This window comes from Melanotaenia boesemani, chromosome 1 (assembly GCF_017639745.1).
Source record: "Melanotaenia boesemani isolate fMelBoe1 chromosome 1, fMelBoe1.pri, whole genome shotgun sequence".
Taxonomy (NCBI): Eukaryota; Metazoa; Chordata; class Actinopteri; order Atheriniformes; family Melanotaeniidae; genus Melanotaenia; species Melanotaenia boesemani.
In genome coordinates this window covers 40,140,698-40,163,516 of record NC_055682.1, presented here as the reverse complement: position 1 = coordinate 40,163,516, position 22,819 = coordinate 40,140,698, and the positions used below count along the sequence as shown (strand labels likewise).

The 22,819-nt window shown below is 40.8% G+C and overlaps 2 protein-coding genes across 2 annotated transcripts; both read left to right on the top strand.

Moving 5' to 3' along the window:
* Positions 1–395: 395 nt before the first annotated feature.
* LOC121652269 lies at positions 396–1,914 on the top strand. Its single transcript, XM_042004998.1, has 4 exons — positions 396–438; positions 955–1,048; positions 1,128–1,215; positions 1,306–1,914. Exons 1-4 carry the CDS (start codon positions 396–398, stop codon positions 1,690–1,692), a joined length of 612 nt encoding a protein of 203 aa, XP_041860932.1. The 3' UTR covers positions 1,693–1,914.
* Positions 1,915–3,564: 1,650 nt separating this feature from the next.
* Positions 3,565–21,392, top strand: LOC121639497 (zinc finger protein 135-like). Its single transcript, XM_041984781.1, has 2 exons — positions 3,565–3,949; positions 19,345–21,392. The coding sequence occupies exons 1-2, from the start codon at positions 3,872–3,874 to the stop codon at positions 20,131–20,133; spliced, it is 867 nt and encodes a 288-aa protein (XP_041840715.1). The 5' UTR covers positions 3,565–3,871; the 3' UTR covers positions 20,134–21,392.
* The last annotated feature ends 1,427 nt before the right edge of the window (positions 21,393–22,819 follow it).

Sequence of the window (22,819 nt, the reverse complement as noted above, 5' to 3'; positions counted from 1 at the left end):
GTCCAGGCTAAGCCCAGGGTGTCCTCAAAAGCTGGAGACGCCCCTGCTGAAGCCAACTCCTCCCAACATCTGCAGCTCCACGGTCAGCGCCAACTGGAGAACGAAGTGGAGAACGGGATCAGCTCCAAGCTGCTGCATTCATGGAGCAACGGAACCACGGGATTTTAGAACGACTGGTACGAAATACACATGACAAACGCATCCTCTGTTCAGTCATGTTGATATTATACATAAATTATGTATTACGCATGTTCTGTGTCTCTTGTCTTTGTTCATTAATGCCGCCGTGTTTTAGATTTAGAACTTCTGGATTCTACTGAACTTAAAGGGTTTTTATTTAAAAAATCATTTTTCTTGCGTACCCGAATACAGCATAGTGTCAAAACAGGTCGCGCATGCGCTACACGGTCCAGATCGAGGCTTTGGCTGTGTCCGAATGTGCACCCTACTCCCTGCATAGTGCCCTATATAGGGAACACGCCATTTTGTAGGGGTGTCCGAATGTCCAGAACGAAAAAAGTAGGGCACTCAAAATTACCCACAATGCATCTTGAAAAGTAGTGAGCATCGATGGTCACTAGACGGGCTAATATAGTCCACAATGCATTGCGGGCAGAAGCTCAACATGGCGCAAGGAGGCGAAAAAAACGAGCGGCGCGAAATGACCTATAAATCATATTCAATAACGGAGTGTTGTTAATGCATTGAAATAAAAAACAACTTGTGATGTGAAGGTTTTTGGTCATTGTGACCACGTACATATATATATGTAAATAAAGGATAAGGATAGTCAACGATCGCATTCATCTTCTGTTAGCTTTTCGTGCATTTGCTCAGCGATGTTCATGACATCTTCTAACACTAATTATTAATTAACTGCTATCAGAAAATAAGTTGGGTACATGTTTAGGTTATGTTGTAGTATATGATATATGCCGTTTTTTGTCTTTTTAGGGACGGATGAAGACGTGGAGAGGCTAGTCCCCCTCCGTGTGGCGGAGGACCACCTCTTTAATGGGAGGAGGTTTGCTTCGGCTGCCGGCTGGGAGTAAGCTTATTATTTTAATTTAATGTAAGTACTATTGCTGCTGCTATTATTTAATACTGTGTGTGGTGTGTGGTTTAAGGGCTGTGCTGCAGAAAATGGGGCTGAGCCGGGAGGTCAGCCCTGCCCGGGCAGCCAAAAAGTGGGAAAACCTAAAAAAAACCTACAAGGTTTGTGACTTTTGTAGTTTCAAATGTGATCGGTATATACAGTACAATGTAAATACCATGTTACAGTTACTTAAAATTCCATGTTTGAAGGAGCTCAGGAAACCACCCACAGGAACTGGCACTGAGACGGAGGAGCCCACTGCTGCATCATGGAAGTGGTTCTCCCTGATGGATGAGGCGATAGGCAGCAAACCGTCTGTACGGCCTCCCTGCCTTATTGCTTCATCCTGGGAGGAGAGCCCTTCCACGTCTGTGGCACCCTCCTCTGTCTCAGTACCACATGATGAGGAAGATGAGGGCGAGAGCAGCACCCCTGCCAAGCGGCCGAGGCTCGAGAGTCTTCTCCATTTTCTGGAGAAGGCAGAGAAGAGAGAGGAAGAGAGAGAAAAGAGAGAAGAGGAAAGGGAGAAAAAGGAGGAGGAAAGGCAGGAGAGATTGTTGTCTCTATTAGAAAAAATAATTGAGAAAATTAAATAAAATGTTGGAACATTTAATGATGAGTTCTTTTTATTTAAAATAAAAATAGAAACTCAAACAATAAACTTATACATAACTTATAACAGGGGATATTTCAATTATAGTTACATTTTTAAAGGCATATTTATAGGGACACACTTATTCTACTAAAACTATTTACACTTGTGTCTTTTGAAATGTTTTTTACATATTTAATTTGCTGTTTGACTTCAGAACAAAACAAGAAAACGGAATAAAACAAAGAAAAATGTTTAATAATCATGATCCAAAAGAGCCTGATCTCTAAACATCGGGGCAGACAACACAGCTGCCATTGCTGCCTGCAGTGGCTCGCCGCCCTGTTGACCCTGGTCCTCCTGGTGGTGGACAGCATCTTCTTCTGGCTCTTGGACTTCAGCTGGTTCGAGGATGTCTCCATGGTTCAGGCAGATGTTGTGCAGTATGGTGCAGCAGGCTATCACTTTAACAGCAAAGGTTGGTTTGACCTCTAAAGCCTTAAAAAATATGGCCCTCCACCTGCTTTCCAAAACACCAAATGCTCTCTCTATTACAGCTCGTGCCCTGGAGTGGTGTCGATTATACCGGGCTTCAACGGGACTCCTTACAGGCTCCCTGTAAGGAGTAAGGAGGGTGATGGGTTGTGACAGGCACGGATATCAACCATCGCCGATGATGATGAAGCCGTTCGGTGGGTAAAGATGTTGGGTGTACAAGGGGCTGTTTTTTAGTACACGGGAATCATGTACTGATCCTGGATATCCAACAAAAATGTCCAGAAATCTGCCTCTATGGTCGCACACTGCCTGGAACTGAATGTAATGAAAAAGCTTCCTGTTAAAATAACATTCCACATTCTCACCAGGGGGCTTGATCCTGACGTGGCAGCCATCAATGCTTCCCACCACCTTCCTAAATGCTGCAGATCCACCAAGCTTCTGGAAACCAGCTGAAACCTCTGCCAGTCCATCCAAAGAGGAAAAGTTGATGACCCTTCTGCGCAGAGCCAGTATGGTCTCCGCAACCCTGTGGACAACGTCGCAGACCGTGGCCTTGGGCATGTCAAAGGCCCGGGCCACAACACGGTATGATGTGCCGCTTGCCAGCCAGAAGAGAAACACCAGCGTGTCCAGGTGTTTCCCCCAGCCATGGTGATCTGTGGCCCAAAGCTGCCCAATCAGACCAGAGATGGTGTCTCGGTTCAGGCGGAAGTCAGGGCGGAGGTCAGAGTGACCATCAAAATACATGGTCTGGAGGGGGACGTTTTTATTCACCTGGCAGTAAAGTGGTGGTCCCTAAAAGAAATAAAACTTTGTGAGTTTGTGTGAAACACTTAAGGAAAAAAATAAAACAAAAGACTAAAACGAAAAAGGAAAAAAAAAGAAAACAACTCTCCAAGTAATGTAGCTACTTAAAATTCAATGTTTGAAGGAGCTCAGTGTTGTTTGTTGTTAAGCATGTTTTTCTGTTGGTTCATTTCCAATGTGGTGTTCTTTTAACCAATAAAGTTCATTCTATGTAAAAAGTCATTTTATTTAGTGTCTCAATTTATTCTTAGTTTAACTCCAGTTACATACAATTTATAACATGTATAACTAAGATGTGATATAAGCTGGAGTTGAGGCCTGTTCTTGGTAGAGAAAGGAGACTGATCTCCCATAAAACTAGCTGTAACAGCAGCTTTTAATTTGAGATGAGGACCAAAAGTACATTAACTTTGCCCAGAAGATGGCGTTGTCTGATTGTGATAAACAGGATACAAAAAAAAACTTTTTACTTACGTGGTGTCTTCCTAACGCAACAAGTGCCATTTTCCTCATCTGTTTTCTCCTCATCACATGTCTCTGTGTTCTATGCCGTTGTTTGACGATTAAAAGCTGAATTAGCATCAATAAGATATTTAAAACTTGCGCCATTTCTCCGATGAAGAATACTGCGTCAGGCGGGTTATTGTTGCCGTGGTGACGGCGGTAGTCACGTGGTTTCCGGTGAAGGAAAAATAGGGAGCTTCGTGTCCGAATCGCTAAGAGAATGAGTGCACTACGTAGTGTACTATGTAGTGCAGCCCTATGCCGTGAACGAGGGGTCAGGGAGTAGGGTGCACATTCGGACACAGCCTTTGTTTTAGTTTAACGGCTACAGACGGAGCGGAGAGCTGCTGGACCTTCAGACAAGAACCAGAATGGAGGAGCAGAACCAGGACCAGAACCCCACCAACAGGAACAAAGCTGGATCATCCTCTGATACCACAGGGCGGCAGGTCAGTGTTGAAGACACTAAAGACACGAGGACGAGTCTCGAGGCTGCGAGTCTCAATCCTTTTGTTCTGGGTTTCTATCAGAGGTGAAAAAGAAAGTAGTACAAGTTTGTGTTTTCGTGTTTTTCCTCGTTAAAACTGCAAAGTATCCGCGTTTCCTCCCAGTCAGAACCCAACGTAGGAACTACGTCTGCAGTACAGAGGAACGGAGATAATATATCACGTTACTTTTACACAAAAACGTGGCATATGGTGTGTTCGAGTTGTCTCGTGTTCCGAGCATTCAAGAGTTTTTTTTTATAACAATCTTTATTATCACGTTGGAGACATTTTACAAATAAACATGACATTATACAATACAAGCAATATGACATCTTGCAGACATGAGACAACATAGGAGTACAGGGAGTAAGTAAAAATGATCATATAAAGTAAATCTTGAACAAAATAACTAAATATTAACTGAACAATACAATGTGTCAGTACTTATCTAGTAATATTAACCACAACATTCTTCATAAGACCTGATGTCTTGAGCTCTTTCTTGTTTTTATAAATTTTACAGAGTTATACAAAGATTTAAGTTCCACATAAAACAAAGATGTATTTGGTGTAGTCTGAAAAAATCTAACTTTATGGATGTGAAATTTACCCAACAGACACAGTAACTTTATTAAATCATTAACTTCCTTATTGTTACATTCAACATTTAAGAATAAGACCATATTTTCAGTTATAGTTGTCAGAGCCCCATGAGATTCCCAAATCAGTAAAGATATCTGAATCCAAAGCTTAGTAGAATCTATAAAACAAGTGAGAGAAAGACTCAGTCTCTGTTTTGCAAAAGGAACACAAAGGGGACACATCAGGCCTAAATTTGTTAATGAATTAATTACAAGGATAATATCTATATTTTAATGTGTATTTCTTTAATTTTATTGGGGATTTAACATGTATTAAATTCAGTCCCGGCATATTTACTGATGTCAGGGAATATTGCTCTCCAATGAAGAAATGAGTTTGGATACTGACTATTAAGAGAAGTAAAGACTGATATAATATAAGCGCTGTTACAAGAGCGTTCCTCAAGAATCTTTCCTCCAAGCCTTAGAGCAGGAGTTATTCCTGAGAAAGGTGTGTACAGAGCACGTGCTGTAATGAGAGACAATAGACTAGTAGGTATGCTTTTGAGTAATCTGGAGTGCACAGAGCGAGAAATGTCTAATCCTTTTCGTTGGGTTAATTCTTCATAGGTAGCTAGGTCCCCGTTATCATTCAAAAGATCAAAAACAAACATGACACTTTGGTCATACCGGTCTTTAAAAAATAAGACATGTTGGTTGTTCCATAAGATACATGTGTGAGGAGAGAAGTTGTGTTTGAAAGCAGGTTTCCATGTGTCCAAGGCTTGTTTATGAAAACTGGAAAGCTTGACAGGTAGTTTGCTTGAGACAAAGTTACATGACAGCAAGAACTTTAAACCACCACATTTGTTAAACAAAAAATTGGGAATGAAAAACCATGGTGTATTATTATGTGCTAGACAATGTTTTAACCAATTCATTTTGAGTATACCATAGTTTTGAAAATCTAATACATTAAGACCACCCTCTGCATACCGCCGGATAAGTGTTTTCCTTTTTATATACTCAGTTGTGTGTTTCCATATATATAAATATATATAAATGAATTTATATAAGAGTGGATCAATAGCTGCACGGGTTTTGCGATCCACATAAAGGTAAAGTTCATTCATTATCTTGACCGCTTATTCCATTACGGGTCGCGGGTGAGCTGGAGCCTATCCCTGCATTTTAACAGGTGAGAGGCAGGTACACCTGGACAAGTCACCAGTCTGTCGCAGGGCCAACACAGAGAGAGAAACAACCATTCACACGCACACTCTCCTAGGGAGAATTTAGAATAAACCTATCATGCATGTCTTTGGACGGTGGGAGGATGCCGGAGAACCCACGCATACACGGGGAGAACACGCAAAGTCCACACAGAAAGGCCACCGCCCCCCAGGTTTGAACCTCCCCCCAGCCAAGGCGACCTTCTTGCGGTGAGGCTGCGGTTCTAACCACCACACCACCGTAAAGATAAAGTTGGGTACACTAATCTAGATAAACCTTCTCTCTGTAACCAACAGTTAAAGATAGATTTTGACTTTTCAATTTTTGGCATAAAGTTTTGAGATATCATCTCACTAGCAGTTTTGCTCAATGTGATACTTGAGTATTTAACCTCTTTTTTTAACCTTTATATCATCTATCAAGACAAGGTTAGAATCATGTGTGGTCATTATTTCACATTTTTTCTTATTAATTGTGAGACCAGAAGCTCTGGCGAACACATCTAAAGCCTTTATAACAACAGGGACTTGAAGTTAATTTTTAAGAAACAAACAGGTGACTGATGGTTAGAGCATTCTCACCTATATTGATACCATCTACATTCACACAATTAATAATAAACAGATTGAGAAGTTCAGCAGCTATTAGAAATAAAAAGGGTGAAGTTGGGCACCCTTGTCTTATCCCACAATTTATATCAAAACGAGGAGAGGTACCATAAGCCAGGGATACACAGCTATTAATATTTTTATAGAGTGTACTTACGAAGTTCCTGAAATTTTCTTTGAACCCAAAATATTGCAAGGCTTCAAAAATAAATAAATTCCACAGTGTCAAAAGCTTTGTAAAAGTCCAAAAACAAGATCAGTGACTTTTTATCAACTAGATCTCCATAATCTGAAATATCTAGGACAACCTGAATATTATTGGAGATGTGCCGACCTTTTATCAAACCCGACTGCGTTAGAGAGATAACTTTCCTCTAAGCAGAATGTTAATTTGTTAGCGTACAGTGCTGCAAGTATTTTGTAGTCTGAATTTAGCAATGTTATAGGACACCAGTTATCCAGATAGAGAAGATCCTTACCAGGTTTAGGAATTAAACATATTAAACATTGCTTCATAGAGACAGTCAGTTCCTTGTTTTGGGCACAATCAACAAAAGCTTCTAATAACATTTGTTTTAAATCTTCCCAAAACGTTATATAAAATTCATAAGACAGTCCATTTGGACCGGGACTTTTATTAGCTGGCATTTTCGTTACAGTTTTTGCAATTCTTCTAGAGGGATTGGACCTTCACAAAGCTCATAACTCTCCCTAGAAATTTTAGGAATGAGTGGGGAAAGTCTTTAAAAAAAAAAAAACAAGACAAGCCTGAGGGTCAAATGAGGACGTGTATAGCTTCTGATAAAATTTAGATACAAATGAAGAAATGCCCTTTATGTTTTCAGACAGACAGTTATCAATACATAAAGCTGATATTTTTCTTGCCTCTCCACGTTTTTTTTCCAGATTAAAAAAGTAGGATGATTTTTTTTCTCCTTGTTCCAGCCGTCTGGCCTGAGACCTTATGAAAGCTCCCCTTGCTTTTTTCTGGAAAAAAAGTTCCAGGTTCCTTTAATAAGTGCAATTTCAGCTTATCTTCATTACTTGGAGCAGGTATTTTTTAAAAAATCATTTAGCTCTTTTAATTTATCAGCGTAAGCCTTATTCTGATCACTTAATTGTTGCTTTCCGTAACGCATTGAGAAACGTTGACATTCATATTTAAAAAACTCCCATTTTTGTACAGGCGTAATGTCAGAAACTGAATTAAATTTAGTAATAATTTGTTTAATAGCCAAATGATAAGCTGATTGCTGTAGAAAGGAAGAGTTTAATTACCAGTATCCAGGTTTGTTGCGGTGAATAGAGCTTAAATTTGATAAAGATATATCTATTCCAGCATGATAAGTTAAGGCAGCAGCAGTAATATTACATGTTTGGACTCAGGGAGCCAAATTATCAGAGATAAGCCCGAAACCTATACGAGACTTTTGTGACAGGTCTGCTTTAAACCAGGTAAAGAGGTTTGTTTCCAAAGGGTGTAAACCTCTCAAAGCGCCTAATATTGAAAACTTACCACAGAAATCATATATAACAGGGTTAAAATTATCCTGATTACCTCTTGCAGGGAATCTGTCTGTACATAAATTTGGAGCCTCATTAAAGTCACCACCCACAATCACAAATGCTGAGGAAAATTTGTTCTTTTCTTGGAGAATTTTGTTAGACAAAGAGTGTAATGTTAGAATTCCTAGCATTAAAGCCATAAACATTCACCAAAATAAATATGTTCTCTCCATGTTTAATAATGGACAGAATCCATCTACCAATATCAGAAACCTCTGAATATATGAGCTCACCATAAAATAAAATAAATAAAAATAAAGCTTTTTTTTTTTAATTAAATCTCATACTCCCCGTACATTTAGAGAAAAACATGACAAACGAATATCAGGCATACGTAAACGAAACACAGATGAACAGTACTACTGTAAAAGTAGAAATAGAAGTTAAACCAAAAGCCTAACTGTGCAGAAAAAAAGTGCAAAACTTGAATTTACAAACCAAAAATAGTTTGTCTTAAGTGAACATTTTAGAAACTGACCCATGTAAACTATAAAACAGAATCCAGTAATATATTTACTTTTTGGTTAGGACATTAATAGATAAATAACCCTAACCCCTAACCCTAACCCTCTTAAAGGTGTCTGAACAAGTGGGAGGCTGTCCTCTGGAAAAAAAACAAAAAACAAACAAAAAAAAAAGATATATGAAATCATTTTTTTAAACTACTGATAATAATTAAATAAAAATACCTTCTTGCCAGTTTAGAACAAAAATGGGCAAAGGGAAATAAACAAATTATATTATACAAATTATATAACTGCCTTAATAAAATAAAACTTTCTAGGTAAACTTATATAACCAGGCAGATACTTCATGTTCTCGGCAGAGATCCTCTTACCAGCAATGATGGCGAAGGGACCACTTAAACCTGCTCTTTTGTTCTGCTTTCTCGCCTCCTCGACCAGCGGCCACAGCTTTGCTCTCGCCTCCTTCACCTGCTGGGTTAAGTCCTCTGATATTTTCACTTTCTTTTGTTTGAAGCAAAATTTTTTAAAACATATTTGTAGGAGCAAATCCCCAACTATCATGTATAATAATGTCTTACTGCAGAAATAAATAAATATTAGTAAAGTCTGATTATGACTTATTATGCTGGATTTTTAAAGCAAACCTCCAAATTCATGTAAGAGATATAATCTGTTATTCACTTGAAAGTTTTTTTCTAACTTAAATCCATATGAATTTAAACATTTGATTAATTATAAATTCTCTATTTGTATGTTTCACTTTTGTTTGACAACTTACAAAAAAAGAGGATTCTTTTATAAAATCTATTAAAATATTATTATTGTTGTTGTTATTAATAATAATAATAATAATAATAATATTATAATAATAATAAGCAGCAGTAACAGTCGGGTTAGCAAAGGGAAGCAGATGGAACATAATGCTGCTCATTTCATAAACGTAGCAGGTCTTTATAATAATAATAATAATAATAATATTATAGATATAGATATAATAGAGAGAGCTGAGCCAAAAGGCAAAGCTCTCGATTTACCGGTCGATCTACGTTCCTACCCTCACCTATGGTCATGAGCTGTGGGTAATGACCGAAAGAACGAGATCTCGAATACAAGCGGCTGAAATGAGTTTTCTCTGCAGGGTGGCCGGGCTCTCCCTTAGAGATAGGGTGAGAAGCTCCTTGATCCAGGAGGGGCTCAGAGTAGAGCCGCTGCTCCTCCACATCGAGAGGAGCCAGATGAGGTGGCTCGGGCATCTGGTTAGGATGCCTCCTGGACGCCTCCCTGGTGAGGTGTTCCGGGCATGTCCCACCGGAAAGAGGCCCCGGGGCAGACCCAGGACACGCTGGACAGACTACATCTCTCGGCTGGCCTGGGAACGCCTCGGGATCCCTTCGGATGAGCTAGTGAATGTGGCCGGGGAGAGGGAAGTCTGGGCTTCCCTGCTTAGGCAGCTGCCCCTGCGACCCGACTCCGGATAAGCGGAAGAAAATGGATGGATGGATGGATAATAATGATAACAAAATCTGAGTAATGTGGGGCCTGGGCCCCTGTAGAGCCCTATGTCTAGCAACGCCCCTGCCCTCAGTCTCTGTAGGCATAACCTAATGATCATGAAAGTCTTTTTTCAGGTTCAACAGATAGATCCAGAATAAACTCAGCTGTCAGCAATGTGGCTGACAGCTCTTCTTATTACTGCACATCTGAACAAAACAGGAAGCCTTAGTTTTAATATTGTAGGGAACTCCTGTTGTTTAAACATCAACACAAAAACTTAAATCTAGCAGCAAGCAGACGTAAATCACTTCCCCACAAGCAGTAACATTGTTCCACATACAGGATCCACCAGCTCTACGTTTTCTCCCTGATAGTACCTGGTAGTACCTGCCTGCAGCATCAAAGGACTCGGAGTAACATCTGTCTCCTCCCTAGCAGCACCTGTCCTTCTCCTCTCCTCTTTTGCCTCATCACCTCTGCTTGTGTGTTATAGTGGATTCTCTGATGTTTAATGAAGTTTGTTGGCTTCACACACACATCAAACTGTGCATCGTTGCTGTTTGTGGAGCTGAAATATCTCCACTCATCACTGCGTGTCGGACTGATCACTGAGCAGTGGATGAACCGCTGCTGCGACGCTGCGTCTTTTTCAAACATGCCTATGGCAAGCAGAAGAAGAAGTAGTTCCTACATATCCTGAAAGTTTAGTTATATAAATGCTGGTATAGGATGAATAGATATTTCACTATTGATCCACACATAACTACTGTTTATTCTTTTCAGATAGATCATATCACAGGCCCGTTACCACTGATTTATTTATTTGTTTCACTGGGACTCCGGCTCAAGAGTAATGCAGTCCACCGTACCTCCCGATTAGCCGGCATTGCTCTTGTTGTGTATTTCGGCGTGAGAAATTGGAGGTTTAGCGTGAGAAGTCACTCAAATGCGTGAATCTCACGGCCGATGCGTGAGCTTTGGCAGCCCTGTAAAACAAACGCGGCGTACCTTCCCGCACAGGTTAAGTGTTTCACCACGGTCAAGTGCTGCAACATGCTGCTGTCAAGTATGACACGAGAGCGATCACTCCGCAAGAAACAAGAGCGTTCAGTTGGGATACTCCATATTGACACTTCTTGTCGTACACAGTCTATGGTAAAGTAAGAATGAAGGAAAAGAAATAAATAAAAGCAAAAATTATCGGAGCTGGCAAACTCATCGTGCTCATTTTTTCTTACCGTGCAATTAACTGACTTATTGCATATCGCGACAGGTCTACCTGTAGATGGTGAATAGGTGATCCAGTCTCGAGAGACTTTTACCCCATTTGGAAGATGTCAACGCATTAGACAATTTATGAAGGAGTGCACTTTATCGCCCAAGCCCCATCACAGGTTGAAGCGGGATATTTGTTTGCTCTGTGAAAGGTAGCAGCTCCGCAATCAATAAGGACAGCACGAGCATTTTTATTGACTGTCCCCCACAAAGCCGGGTCACAGACCCGATAAATCCACTGTGAGTCGGCGTCACTGTTGCTACAGCTAGCCTCAAGTTCGGTTGTAGGGCTAAATGTAGCCTCCTCCAGATCCCGACCCGCTGGCTTAACTTCCACATCTTCCTCTTTTACTTCATCCTTATTTTCCTCCCTCGATTTGACAAAGAACGTGTCTATAGAAGGTACACTTCTTAAAAACACACGCCTCACTCTCCTCCTTTCCTCGCTTTCGCTTCCATTTAAAATATATATATATATATATATATATATATATATATATATATATATATATAAATATATATGTATGTATATTTATATGTTAATGCATTAATTGCATAAATTAGTTACCGTCATTAACATGTTAGTTTTGACAGCCTTAATATTTATTTATTCATAAGAATTCATGTTTTATTAACACATAAAAACTATGACTGCCACAGAACTTCTTAAATTATTGAGTAAATAAACTAAGGTCGAGAATTTCTGTAAAAAACTATCTCTGGAAATAGTGAATGTTTTCCACAAAAGACAGGGGCTGCTAATCCAGGACAATAAATTCTAAAACGTTCTTACGTTGGCTTTTTGGCTTTCCTCTGCACATTCCTAATGTTTTTTAAAAGCATTTGCCAGCATTTGTTATTGCCGCAGTTCGTTGCGTCTAGCATCAAACTCAAAGTCAGTCACACTTCTGGTTCCCACACTTCTGTGTCAATCACACTTCTGTACTTCATTGTTAAAATGTTTCATTAAAGCTGAACCGACATTAGTCCCTTTAACAGTGGCTGTTTTCACCACCAGTAGCCAGATCCCAGATGGCAATTATGGACTGGGATACACATTCAGTAATAGGCCTGAGTTTAAAAAAATCAATTTATTAATTTGAATTGGTTCAAATTTATTAAATCCAATATCAATTCATAAAACTTCTTTTTATATGTCTTCTTTTTGCAGTGACGTGGTCTTACTCTCGCTTGACTCTGCATGATCTTAGTATATACACACAACTGGTTTCCTGTGTTGCCTCTGTACAAATTCTCATGGCGAGATAATGTCAGACTCAGATGTTTTTGTTCACCAGTGTTGATTATGTTCTCCTGTAAACTATTTTGCAGGGTACTGTTGCTCACATTAGCAGCTAACACTAAAGCCGCAGGCTCTCACATTAGCAGCTAACGTTAATACCGCGGGCCTGATATTTGAAAAATATGACATGTTTCAAAATTGTCTTGGGCAGGTGTAGATGGAGGCATCTTGCTCCAGTGAGGAGCAGATGGAGTATTTTTACTACTCTGGTATTATGCCGATAACGTCATGGCTGTCACGGGAACACGAACAGCTGAACAAGCTGAATCTATGTCACTGTAGGAATTCCTGAGTCATGTTACGGCTTAAAATGGATCCAATATTTTTTTGTTGGTTTTAACATCAACACGTTATCTGAGCAGTGTTCCCAAAGACCAGGTAGCAGATTGTGGTGCTCTCCTGGCGCATGGAGTGTGTGGTGTGGTGGTAGTCGGTCATCAGGGTGTTTGCAAAGTGTGCGGAGCACGTGGCGATTAAACACACACTTTTTGAACTGCTATATTACACCTCCATACTAATCTGCATAAACATCCAAATTTCTTACATACCCTCCTGAGACCCGGGAGAAAAAAAGTATTTTCATTTGAATTTCTTTTATATAAATCAAGTATTGGGGCGCTAAAAAACACATTCCAAAAATTATTTTGTTTTTACCTCATTTTGTTTAAATTTTACAACACGTGCACTGTAGTGCACAACAGGACTTAACTGATTGTGAGTAAGAAACATTAACAACGTTCAAAAGCTGATTGTGAATTTAAAATGTTCACTAAAATATTTGTAAAGACGATATCAATTAACATTTAACATATTTATACAAAAGCTTCATAGAAAAATGGGTGATGCATTAATTTAGAACTCACTGACTTTTCAATAGCCATGGGCCACTGGTCTTGGAACAACTAATTTTACCAGGCTTTTCTGTTTCACAAAAGACCATCTATTTACGATAGAGGAGAAAGCACTGGGATTTTTTGGAGACACAGAGGAACATTTGGCAATTCACACACCTCACCTACGTTTTGCTGTTGCATCCAAACATTCATTACCTGAAAAGCTTTTGACCTGTAACCATTTCAGGCATGTGGACTGTACCATATTTTCTGATAATTATTTGATCATTTATCAAATAATTTATTTTGATCCACCAATGCTGCCCTTTGTCACCGATTCTGTTCATAATCTTTATGGACAGAATTTCTAGGTGCAGCCGAGGTGTTGAGGGGATCCGGTTCGGTGGCCTCAGGATTGGGTCTCTGCTCTTTGCGGATGATGTGGTTCTGTTGGCTTCATCGGGCTGTGATCTTCAGCTCTCACTGGAGCGATTCGCAGCCGAGTGTGAAGCGGCTGGGATGAGAATCAGAACCTCCAAGTCCGAGACCATGGTCCTCAGCCGGAAAAGAGTGGAGTGCTCTCTCCGGGTCTGCAATAAGGTCCTGCCCCAAGTGGAGGAGTTCACGTATCTCGGGGTCTTGTTCACGAGTGAGGGAAGGATGGAGTGGGAGATCGACAGGCGGATCGGTGCGGCATCTGCAGTGATGTGGACTCTGAATCGGTCTGTCGTGGTGAAGAAGGAGCTGAGCCAAAAGGCAAAGCTCTCTATTTACCGGTCGATCTACGTTCCTACCCTCACCTATGGTCATGAGCTGTGGGTAGTGACCGAAAGAACAAGATCGCGAATAAAAGCGGCCGAAATGAGTTTTCTCTGCAGGGTGGACGGGCTCTCCCTTAGAGATAGGGTGAGAAGCTCGGTAATCCGGGAGGGGCTCAGAGTAGAGCCACTGCTCCTCCACATCTAAAGGAGCCAGATGAGGTGGCTCGGGCATCTGGTTAGGATGCCTCCTGGACGCCTCCCTGGTGAGGTGTTCCGGGCACGTCCCACCGGAAAGAGGCCTCGGGGAAGACCCAGGACACGCTGGACGGACTACATCTCTCGGCTGGCCTGGGAACGTCTCGGGATCCCCCCAGATGAGCTGGTGAATGTGGCCGCGGAGAGGGAAGTCTGGGTTTCCCTGCTTAGGCAGCTGCCCCCGTGACCCAACTCCAGATAAGCGGCAGAAAAATGGATGGATATTTGATCGTTTACATTTTTAGTTTTATTTTTTATTAAATTTTCTGAATTTTAAGTTAAATCAATTAACTGGTGTACATTTCTATGTGTTACCCTTTTTTGCTCAAAATAAAAAGTCTCAGATCCCTACATGTCTGTTTTGGCCCAGATAGGACAATGACACACTTCAGCTGGCCTGGTGTCTTTGTCCACTACATCTGGCTCAGCATCTTGGTCCTCCTCGTGTAGATCCTCATCAGAGTTCTCCCCCTCTCCTGTCTTGCTCACTAGGCTTTCATTGTCTGAAAAATCTGAGTCTGAATCTCCTTTATGTTTCTGTTAAGAATTCTTTCTGCCTTTGTTAGAGAGCTGTCCACTAGAAAAATGTGAAATACACACAAGAATAAAGTCCTGACGTGTACTACAGTATACATTGATAAATTAGTCATTTTTTCTATTAAACTAAATAAGTTTGTTACTGAAAACTTACTCAAATGACCTTTTAGATGTTCATTTTTGAAAATTAATCTAAATAAAACACTAAAAAACATTTCAAATATAAATATCATGCTTAACTTTCTTTCTTCCATAAAATGTGCTTGTTGAGATGCTAGCCATTTTGGAAAGACAGAAAAAGGAAAGTAGGCAAGGCCACACCCCCACACATGAGATGTTATCTTAAAGCTACGGTTGCCCTCTCTCAGAGACACTAGGACTTAGCAGAGTGGCATGTATAGATGAGAGATGAGCAGAAAAAAAATGTGTACTACAGTGCACAAAAATGCATTGCTGGGATACAGAGAAGGTTTAAAATGAAATAATTTAATTTGTCTTCAGGACCAATGATTAAAACTTCAGTTTTGTCCTAGTTAAGCTGTAGGAAATTTTCTGCCATCCATAACTTTATATCTGAAATACAGTTTAAAAAGACATTAACTGTCTCCAGATCATCAGAAGACACTGCGATGTAAAGCTGCATATCATCAGCATAGCTGTAAAAATCAATGCCATGTTTCCTGATAAGATTTCCAAGAGGAAACATTAATCCTTGGGGAACCCCACACTAGATTTTATGGGTCCTTGAAGCACATATTTAAAGCATGAATGCAACCAGTTAAGAACAGTACGAGAGGCCCACCAGATATCTCAGTCTGTCTAATAAAATCTGGCAATCTACTCAAATCAAAGGCAGCACTAAGATTCAGTAGAATCAGCACAGAAAGTTTTTGCGAGTCTTAAGTTAAATCTGAGGTTGTTAGCAATCTTTAAAAGGGCCCTCTTGGTGCTGTGGTTTGTCCTGAAACCAGATAGATATTTTTCTAAAATATTGTTTATTCAAACACTCACGTAATTAAATAAAAAGAACTTTTCTATGATCTCCATAAGTTGGAAACAAGTCGGTAGTTATCTTGAATGGTTGGGTCTAAATGACTTCTTCAGAAGGGGCCTTACCACTGCTGTTTTACAGGCAGATGGGAAGACACCCATCAGAAGAGAGTAATTTACTATGTCTAAAAGCTCACGCTCAAAGAAACCATAAAATGTTTTAAAAATATTGTGGTAATGGGATCTAAAAGGCAGGTTGTTGGGTTTAGTTGGGAGCAAACTAAAGCAAGTACCTTTGCATCAACCAGAACAAAACTCTCCAGTGTTTCCTCTGATAAATTGTTTTGTAGAGTTTGACCTTTTCCTTAAAAAATTCTAAGTGAATGGCTAATTTAGTTTGCCTCCATTGTCTTTCAGCTCTCGTGCAATTTCTTTTGAGGTCTGTGTTATCTTTGTTTCTTGACAGCAGTAGGTTTCAATTTTATTGTTTTTGTCTTAAATGGAGCTGCAGCGTCAATGGCTGACTTCAGTTTCCTGTTAAAATGATCAACAATAAAATCATATGATGCAAGTAAAATCTGAGCAGGAGTTTAACCTAAAATGTCAATAAAATTTGCAGCCACTTCAGAAGTTATAGATTGCTTCCTCACAGTTCTCACTGACACGGTCAGGTCAACAACAGAGGACACACAAGTGGACAGGCCATAGGTTATGACCAGATCCAGGGGGTGTCCTCTGTTGTGAGTAGGCTGTCTGACGTGTTGTTTAAAATGTAGACATTTTAAAAGATTTTAAAACTCCTACGGAAAAGGTTCGGAACTGTTGTCTGTGTGAATGTTAAAATCACCCAATAAAATTTTGTTGCAGTCTGTGTGTACATCAGCTAAAAAGTCAGAGATGTTTTCTACAAAACAGAAAGGATCTTCGGTGGTTTGTAAACTGTAACAGCATAAAGCAAAAACAAAAAGCATGGTGTTCAAATGAAGAATAATTATTAACCCATAACAGCCTGACATGACATATTTGTCACATATGGTTTCTGAGACATTTTGTTTCAATTTATGGTATAAGCTTTGCTTAAAATCCTGTTGAACACAGTCTGATACTTGTCTTCTGTCCCCTAATAGATACCCAGAAGCAGAAAACCACATAATATTTTTAAACTGTGACATGGTAATAAATGGTAGATTACTTAATTTAGAATTTAAAGGGGCTAGGTATGGTAGTGGTACAGTTTATATGCATACGATTGTTTCTGTAAGTATTCTTGGGATGATAAAACTGACGGGGAGCTCTGTTTGTTGTAATGGTAATGATGGGGAAACCTAGGTTGTCATGTTGATGTGGAACTGTTGCAGCCAGTTGTTGGGTCTGCTGAAACGGGACTTTCTGAGTCTGAGGACAGAGTTTGGAGAGAGAACAGTACAATACTTGAGTTTGAAAACAAAGAAATTTGCTCTGAAATCTAAAAAAATAAATACCACCATATTTCTCTACTTACCAATGTTGTTAAGGTTCTTGTGACTTCATTGAGTCAAAGCTTTTTTACAATACAGTGACCTGGACTGGTCCAGACAGCATCCTCACTTTTAGGCACTTCACTGAGACTAAAGCAGCTTCTGGGTTTTGAGCACAGACTACAATAACAGCCCAGGGAACAAGGAATTACATGACCTCCTGCTGCTGTGTCTGCAGTGAGCCAGCTGTAAATAAGAATCAGTTTGTGGTACCTACCAGATGTTTGAGGTTGAAAACACAGCTGATATACGCTGAATCCCATTTCACCCCTTGGCCCTACCACTTAGCCCTACCCCTCCGTTTTGCGTGTTCACATGTAAGGGTAGGGGTGTCCCAATTTCTTTTAAGGCGGGGGGGGGGGGGGGGGGGGGGGGGGGTAGTGGTAGGTGGTAGGGCTATATACCCCTTCAAATGAAGATTTTTCGGGGGTATACTTCAAGTGGAGGGGTATGAAAAATTTCCCTTCCTATATGAGAAAACAAATGTTTCTACACACGTCACGCTTTCTTGAGGTGCAGGGCAAAAAAAAAAAAGGGCAAAGACAAACAGTATGCCTGCACACACAATTACGTCCTACGTAGGCCTGTCGTGATAAGCAATAAGTCTATAAGGGTAAAAAAATATGAGCGCGACAAGTTTGCCGGCCACAATCTCACTTTGTCATAGACTGTGTATGACAACAGGTCTCTGTATGAAGTATCTTGACTGAATGGTCTCGTATCTCTCTTGTGTCAACTTGACAGCAGCATGTTGCAGCACGAGACTGTGGTGAACCACTTGACCTGTGTGGACCGGTATGCAGCATTTGTTTTACAGGGCTACCGACTCTTATGCACTGGTTGTGAGACTTATGCATTTGAGTGACTTCTCACGCTAAACCTCTGATTTCTCACGCTGAAATACACATCAAGAGCAATGGCGGCTATTCGAGAGGTTTGGGAGGATTCCCAGTGGGCCACATTACTTTTCAGTGGTTCACTCACTGCTCATAGATCAGTCTGACACGCAGTGATAGGCGAAGATCTTTAGAAATTAAAGCTTATTGATCTTTGAAAAGAAGTACTTGCATTATTATGGCATTGTCATTATATTAGTAGAAAATGGTCTCAAAATGACAACATTATCGCTTTGCACAATTTTTTATTGCTTATCGCAATAATTTATCATGACAGGCCTACTCCTATATATAAAATGATCCACCAACATTCCCAGGGGTAGAAGACGTCTCCGTTTTCTCACATTCCTCCGTTTAGCTGCAGCCAACCTTAAAAAAGATGCCAGTAGCCCACAAGAAATCACCACAGCATGATTTATCAATATTTTTGGGAACAGCTTGTCCCCTCTGCTTACGTAAAAGCCAGCCGTGACTTGATGACATATGTGATTGTTGAAGGGGTGTTCCCATTTGCAGGGGTTGACTTTCAGCCCTACCCCCTTATAGCTCCATTTTTAAGGGGCAAGGGGTAGGGGAAAGGGTAACATTGAGAAATGGGATTGGGCCATAATGATGGACATCAAGAACATAAATCTAAGTGACGACTGATGTATCACCTCAATTGAAGAGGTGTCTCCTGTCTGAATACACATAAAAACAGCTTAAAAATGAGTGCTTCCACTAACTGTTTAAAAAATGATAAATGGAAAATTCATGTAAACTGAATTGTAAAAGAAAAACTTAATTTTAGGAAGCCTTTATAAACACACAGCTCATGAATGTGTTGTCAGGGTTTCTGTCTTAGCAGGCCTCAGATTTGACATTTCATTTTGGAGATACTGAGACTTCTTATCAGGAGGGTTCAGTCTGGCCATGTCCAGATAAGTAGGATGTAGTCGGCATGACTTCTCACAGATTATAAACATTTGGTTTTTTACACTTATGTCCATAACACTTAAAGTTTGGCTAAACTGTAAATGTTTTCATTCTGGTCATTACAGACACATGGAGACCAAAGGAGACCTAAACATAACGGTGGTCGAGACAGTAAGAAAGTCTTCATCGGTGCATCACAACCAAAGCGATGTCGGAGAAGTCACACTGGAGAGAAACCATACACCTGTGATCAGTGTGGAGCAGCTTTTATTCAGTCTGATACTTTAAAAAGACACCAACGTATTCACACTGGAGAGAAACCATACACCTGCGATCAGTGTGGAGCAGCTTTCTGTTATCCAAGTCATTTAAAAAGTCACCAACGTATTCACACTGGAGAGAAACCATATAGATGTGATCAGTGTGGCGCCGCTTTTAGGCAGTCGGATAGTTTAAAAAGTCACCAACGCATTCACACTGGAGAGAAACCATACAAGTGTGATCAGTGTGGGGCAGCTTTCGGTCACTCAAGTCATTTACAAAGTCACCAACGTATTCACACTGGAGAGAAACTATACTTGTGTGATCAGTGTGGAGCAGCTTTTACTGAGTCTGGCACATTAAAAAAACACCAACGTATTCACACTGGAGAGAAACCGTACAGGTGTGAGCAGTGTGGAGCAGCTTTTACTGAGTCTGGTGCTTTAAAAAAACACCAACGTAGTCACACTGGAGAGAAACCGTACAAGTGTGATCAGTGTGGGGCAGCTTTCAGTCATTCAGGTCATTTACAAAGACACCAGCGTATTCACACTGGAGAGAAACCGTACAGGTGTTATCTGTGTGGGGCAGCTTTTAATGAATCTGGTGCTTTAAAAAAACACCAACGTATTCACACTGGAGAGAAACCTTAAATGTGCCAGGAGGGTGGGGCAACTTTCAGTCATTCAGGCAATTAGAAAAACAAACATAATTATACTAAATTTTGTGGGAAAAATTTTGTGGAAAATTTTTCAAGTACATCAACAAAGGTATCACTAAAACCTGGTACACACATAAGGATTTTTTTTAATCTTATGAGATTTTTTTATCTTGTCGAGACCTCACATGTGAAAATAAAAAAATCAGGCATTTAACCATTTTGATCATACTGTGTGTGGCGGCGCCAATAATCTAATCACAGAGCAACACACACATAATGATGCTGTCCCGCAACTGATCTACAATCTAGTCCTCTGAGCCGGACATCTCGCGTGACCAAACATGTTCTAACAAAACTGTAGAAAAAGAACCATAACAACAACCGGCAAAACCATTAAGAAGAAGAAGAAACATAGCAACTGGAAAACACAACACACAGCATGGAAGAGGATATATAGGACGCGGGAATGATGGTGGTCTTGGGACTATTGTTAACAGAAAAAGCCAGAACTGAAGAAAAATAACAGACTGGAGACGGCGTGAACACAGACTTTATATCCGTCCTTGTTCCCCAACCAGCTCGCTCTCTGACTGGCTACAGTCCGGCCCACATCACCATCCACACAGTCACAATTTACAAGTCGTCGACTTTCCTCACACATATAAAGATATCGGGTCGTAAATATAGACCATGTTCAATATTTCTAATTCTAGGCTACGACCCGTTTCGGAGACAATTATCGGGACAAATCTGCTCGTAACACACCTCAGACCAAATGATAATTGTCCAGAAAAATCTTATAAGACTCATGATAATCGGGCATTTGCCAGCCTTGGTGGGCAAGAGGCAAAATCGGGACAAAAACAGCCCTATAATCTTTATGTGTGTACCAGGCTTAAGAATACCTATGAGATGAAATAAAACAATATTTTGCATATCTGCAAACTTTTGGCAAACGGGAGGGGGATTTGCAGCCGCGCTTGTAAATGTTTAGTAAAGTTATGAATTTTAGTAATGGACAGACGACTTCCCCCTAAAGAGAAACTGATCTGCAGCTGCTCTGTATCATATGTGAAGTGACGGTCACAACATGATTTATCCTACGAGTTTGAATTAAATAGTACTGTATATCTGTGTACTTTGTTAGTCATCACAGAGTAAGTTTCTACCACCTCTGGTTGTCATGGTGACCACAGTGTTTTTGTCAGCATGAAAACATTAACATGTTTCTCCAAGTTCTACAAATAAATAAGTTGCAGTATGTCTGTCAGGTTTCTGTTTCGTTTGTTCATGGGGGTATTTCTTGAAAGTCGCTCGAGAGATGCCTGAAAAAGTCAAACCAGCACCATCTCCTACTTACAGTGGAAATGAAACAGTCAACCAAATTAACATTATTTAATAGATTGAGTGTTATTCTTACAAAGTGACCAGCAATATATCTATTTTGTCATCAAACAGCAGCTGGGTTTTCATCCCAGGCGGCTCCTGACCAACACCGTACAGCAGCAAAGGCAAGTTTCTGTGATAGCCAAGAAAACAAAGGACAGAGTTTCACAGCTAAAAGTGAGGCATTCCTAAATATGACCCAGTAATTAAAGACAAAGCTTGCTGCAGTTGTCAGAAGTGGGATTCGAACCCACTCCTCCAGGAGAGACTGCACCTTGAATGCAGCGCCTTTGACTGCTCGGCCATTCTGACGAAAAGGGTGCATTTCTCCCAGGGTTGCTTGGTTTTCTAGGCAGATCACTCTTAAGGCATTGACAGCAACACTCATATAACCAACAGCAGCCCACAGCTCAGATTGTTTCTCGTAATTCTGATACTGACCCCAAATGGCAGCAAAATGCTCATGCTTATGGGCTTCCGTGTCTGCGGGAGCTGTTAGACTGACTCACTGAGTTAAAAAGTCTTTTTATATTTTTGCCAAAATTGCAGTAGTCCGCAAATACACCAGGTGGACACAAACTTTTTCAGCAATCCCCTTCCTTTGTCCATTAGCCCTCCCTATCTACAAAGTGCCATTTTGTTGCATTGACCCCATTGGAGAGAGGGCTCCTGGCCCTTACCTGTCCGCAAAGTGTCATTTTTTCCATTTACACTGCCAGCAATGTTAACTTTGTCCAGAAGCCCTACTTTCTCTCTAAATAGGGTGATTTTGGCCATCTGGGAAGTTAGAGATTTGTTTCATGCCAGTCTTTAACCTGTAACCCGCTGCATCTGGCAGGACCTCCATCCACCCTGGCCTCCTGCCAGCTACCGGCCATCCTAACCCCCCAGCAGCCCCTGGCTCTCCAGCTGAACCCGCTCACCCACCCTTAAGCCCTCTTCACTCTCTCCCACAACTCCGCAATGGCCCAGGCCTTCGTGCCCCTGGTACTCCGGAAAGAAACTTTGAAAGATTTAAAGGGAGGGGGGAATTGCGCTAAGTACCGCTTTGTGCTCCTGGTACTCCAGGCACAGCTCAGCTGCTGCACAATAGCCAGACTTCACCCTCAGCCCAGCGCAGATGGGTGAGATTTGGGTATCTGCGGCAGGAATGCTGCATGATAAGCACACTTCGTCCACTTGCCCTCCCTGTCTGCCGATGCGAAGGGATTGCCACTGGACAACCTTGGGGAGGGCAAATGGACGGCGCCATAACTGCACTATACTTCACGCTATCATGTTGGAAATTGAAC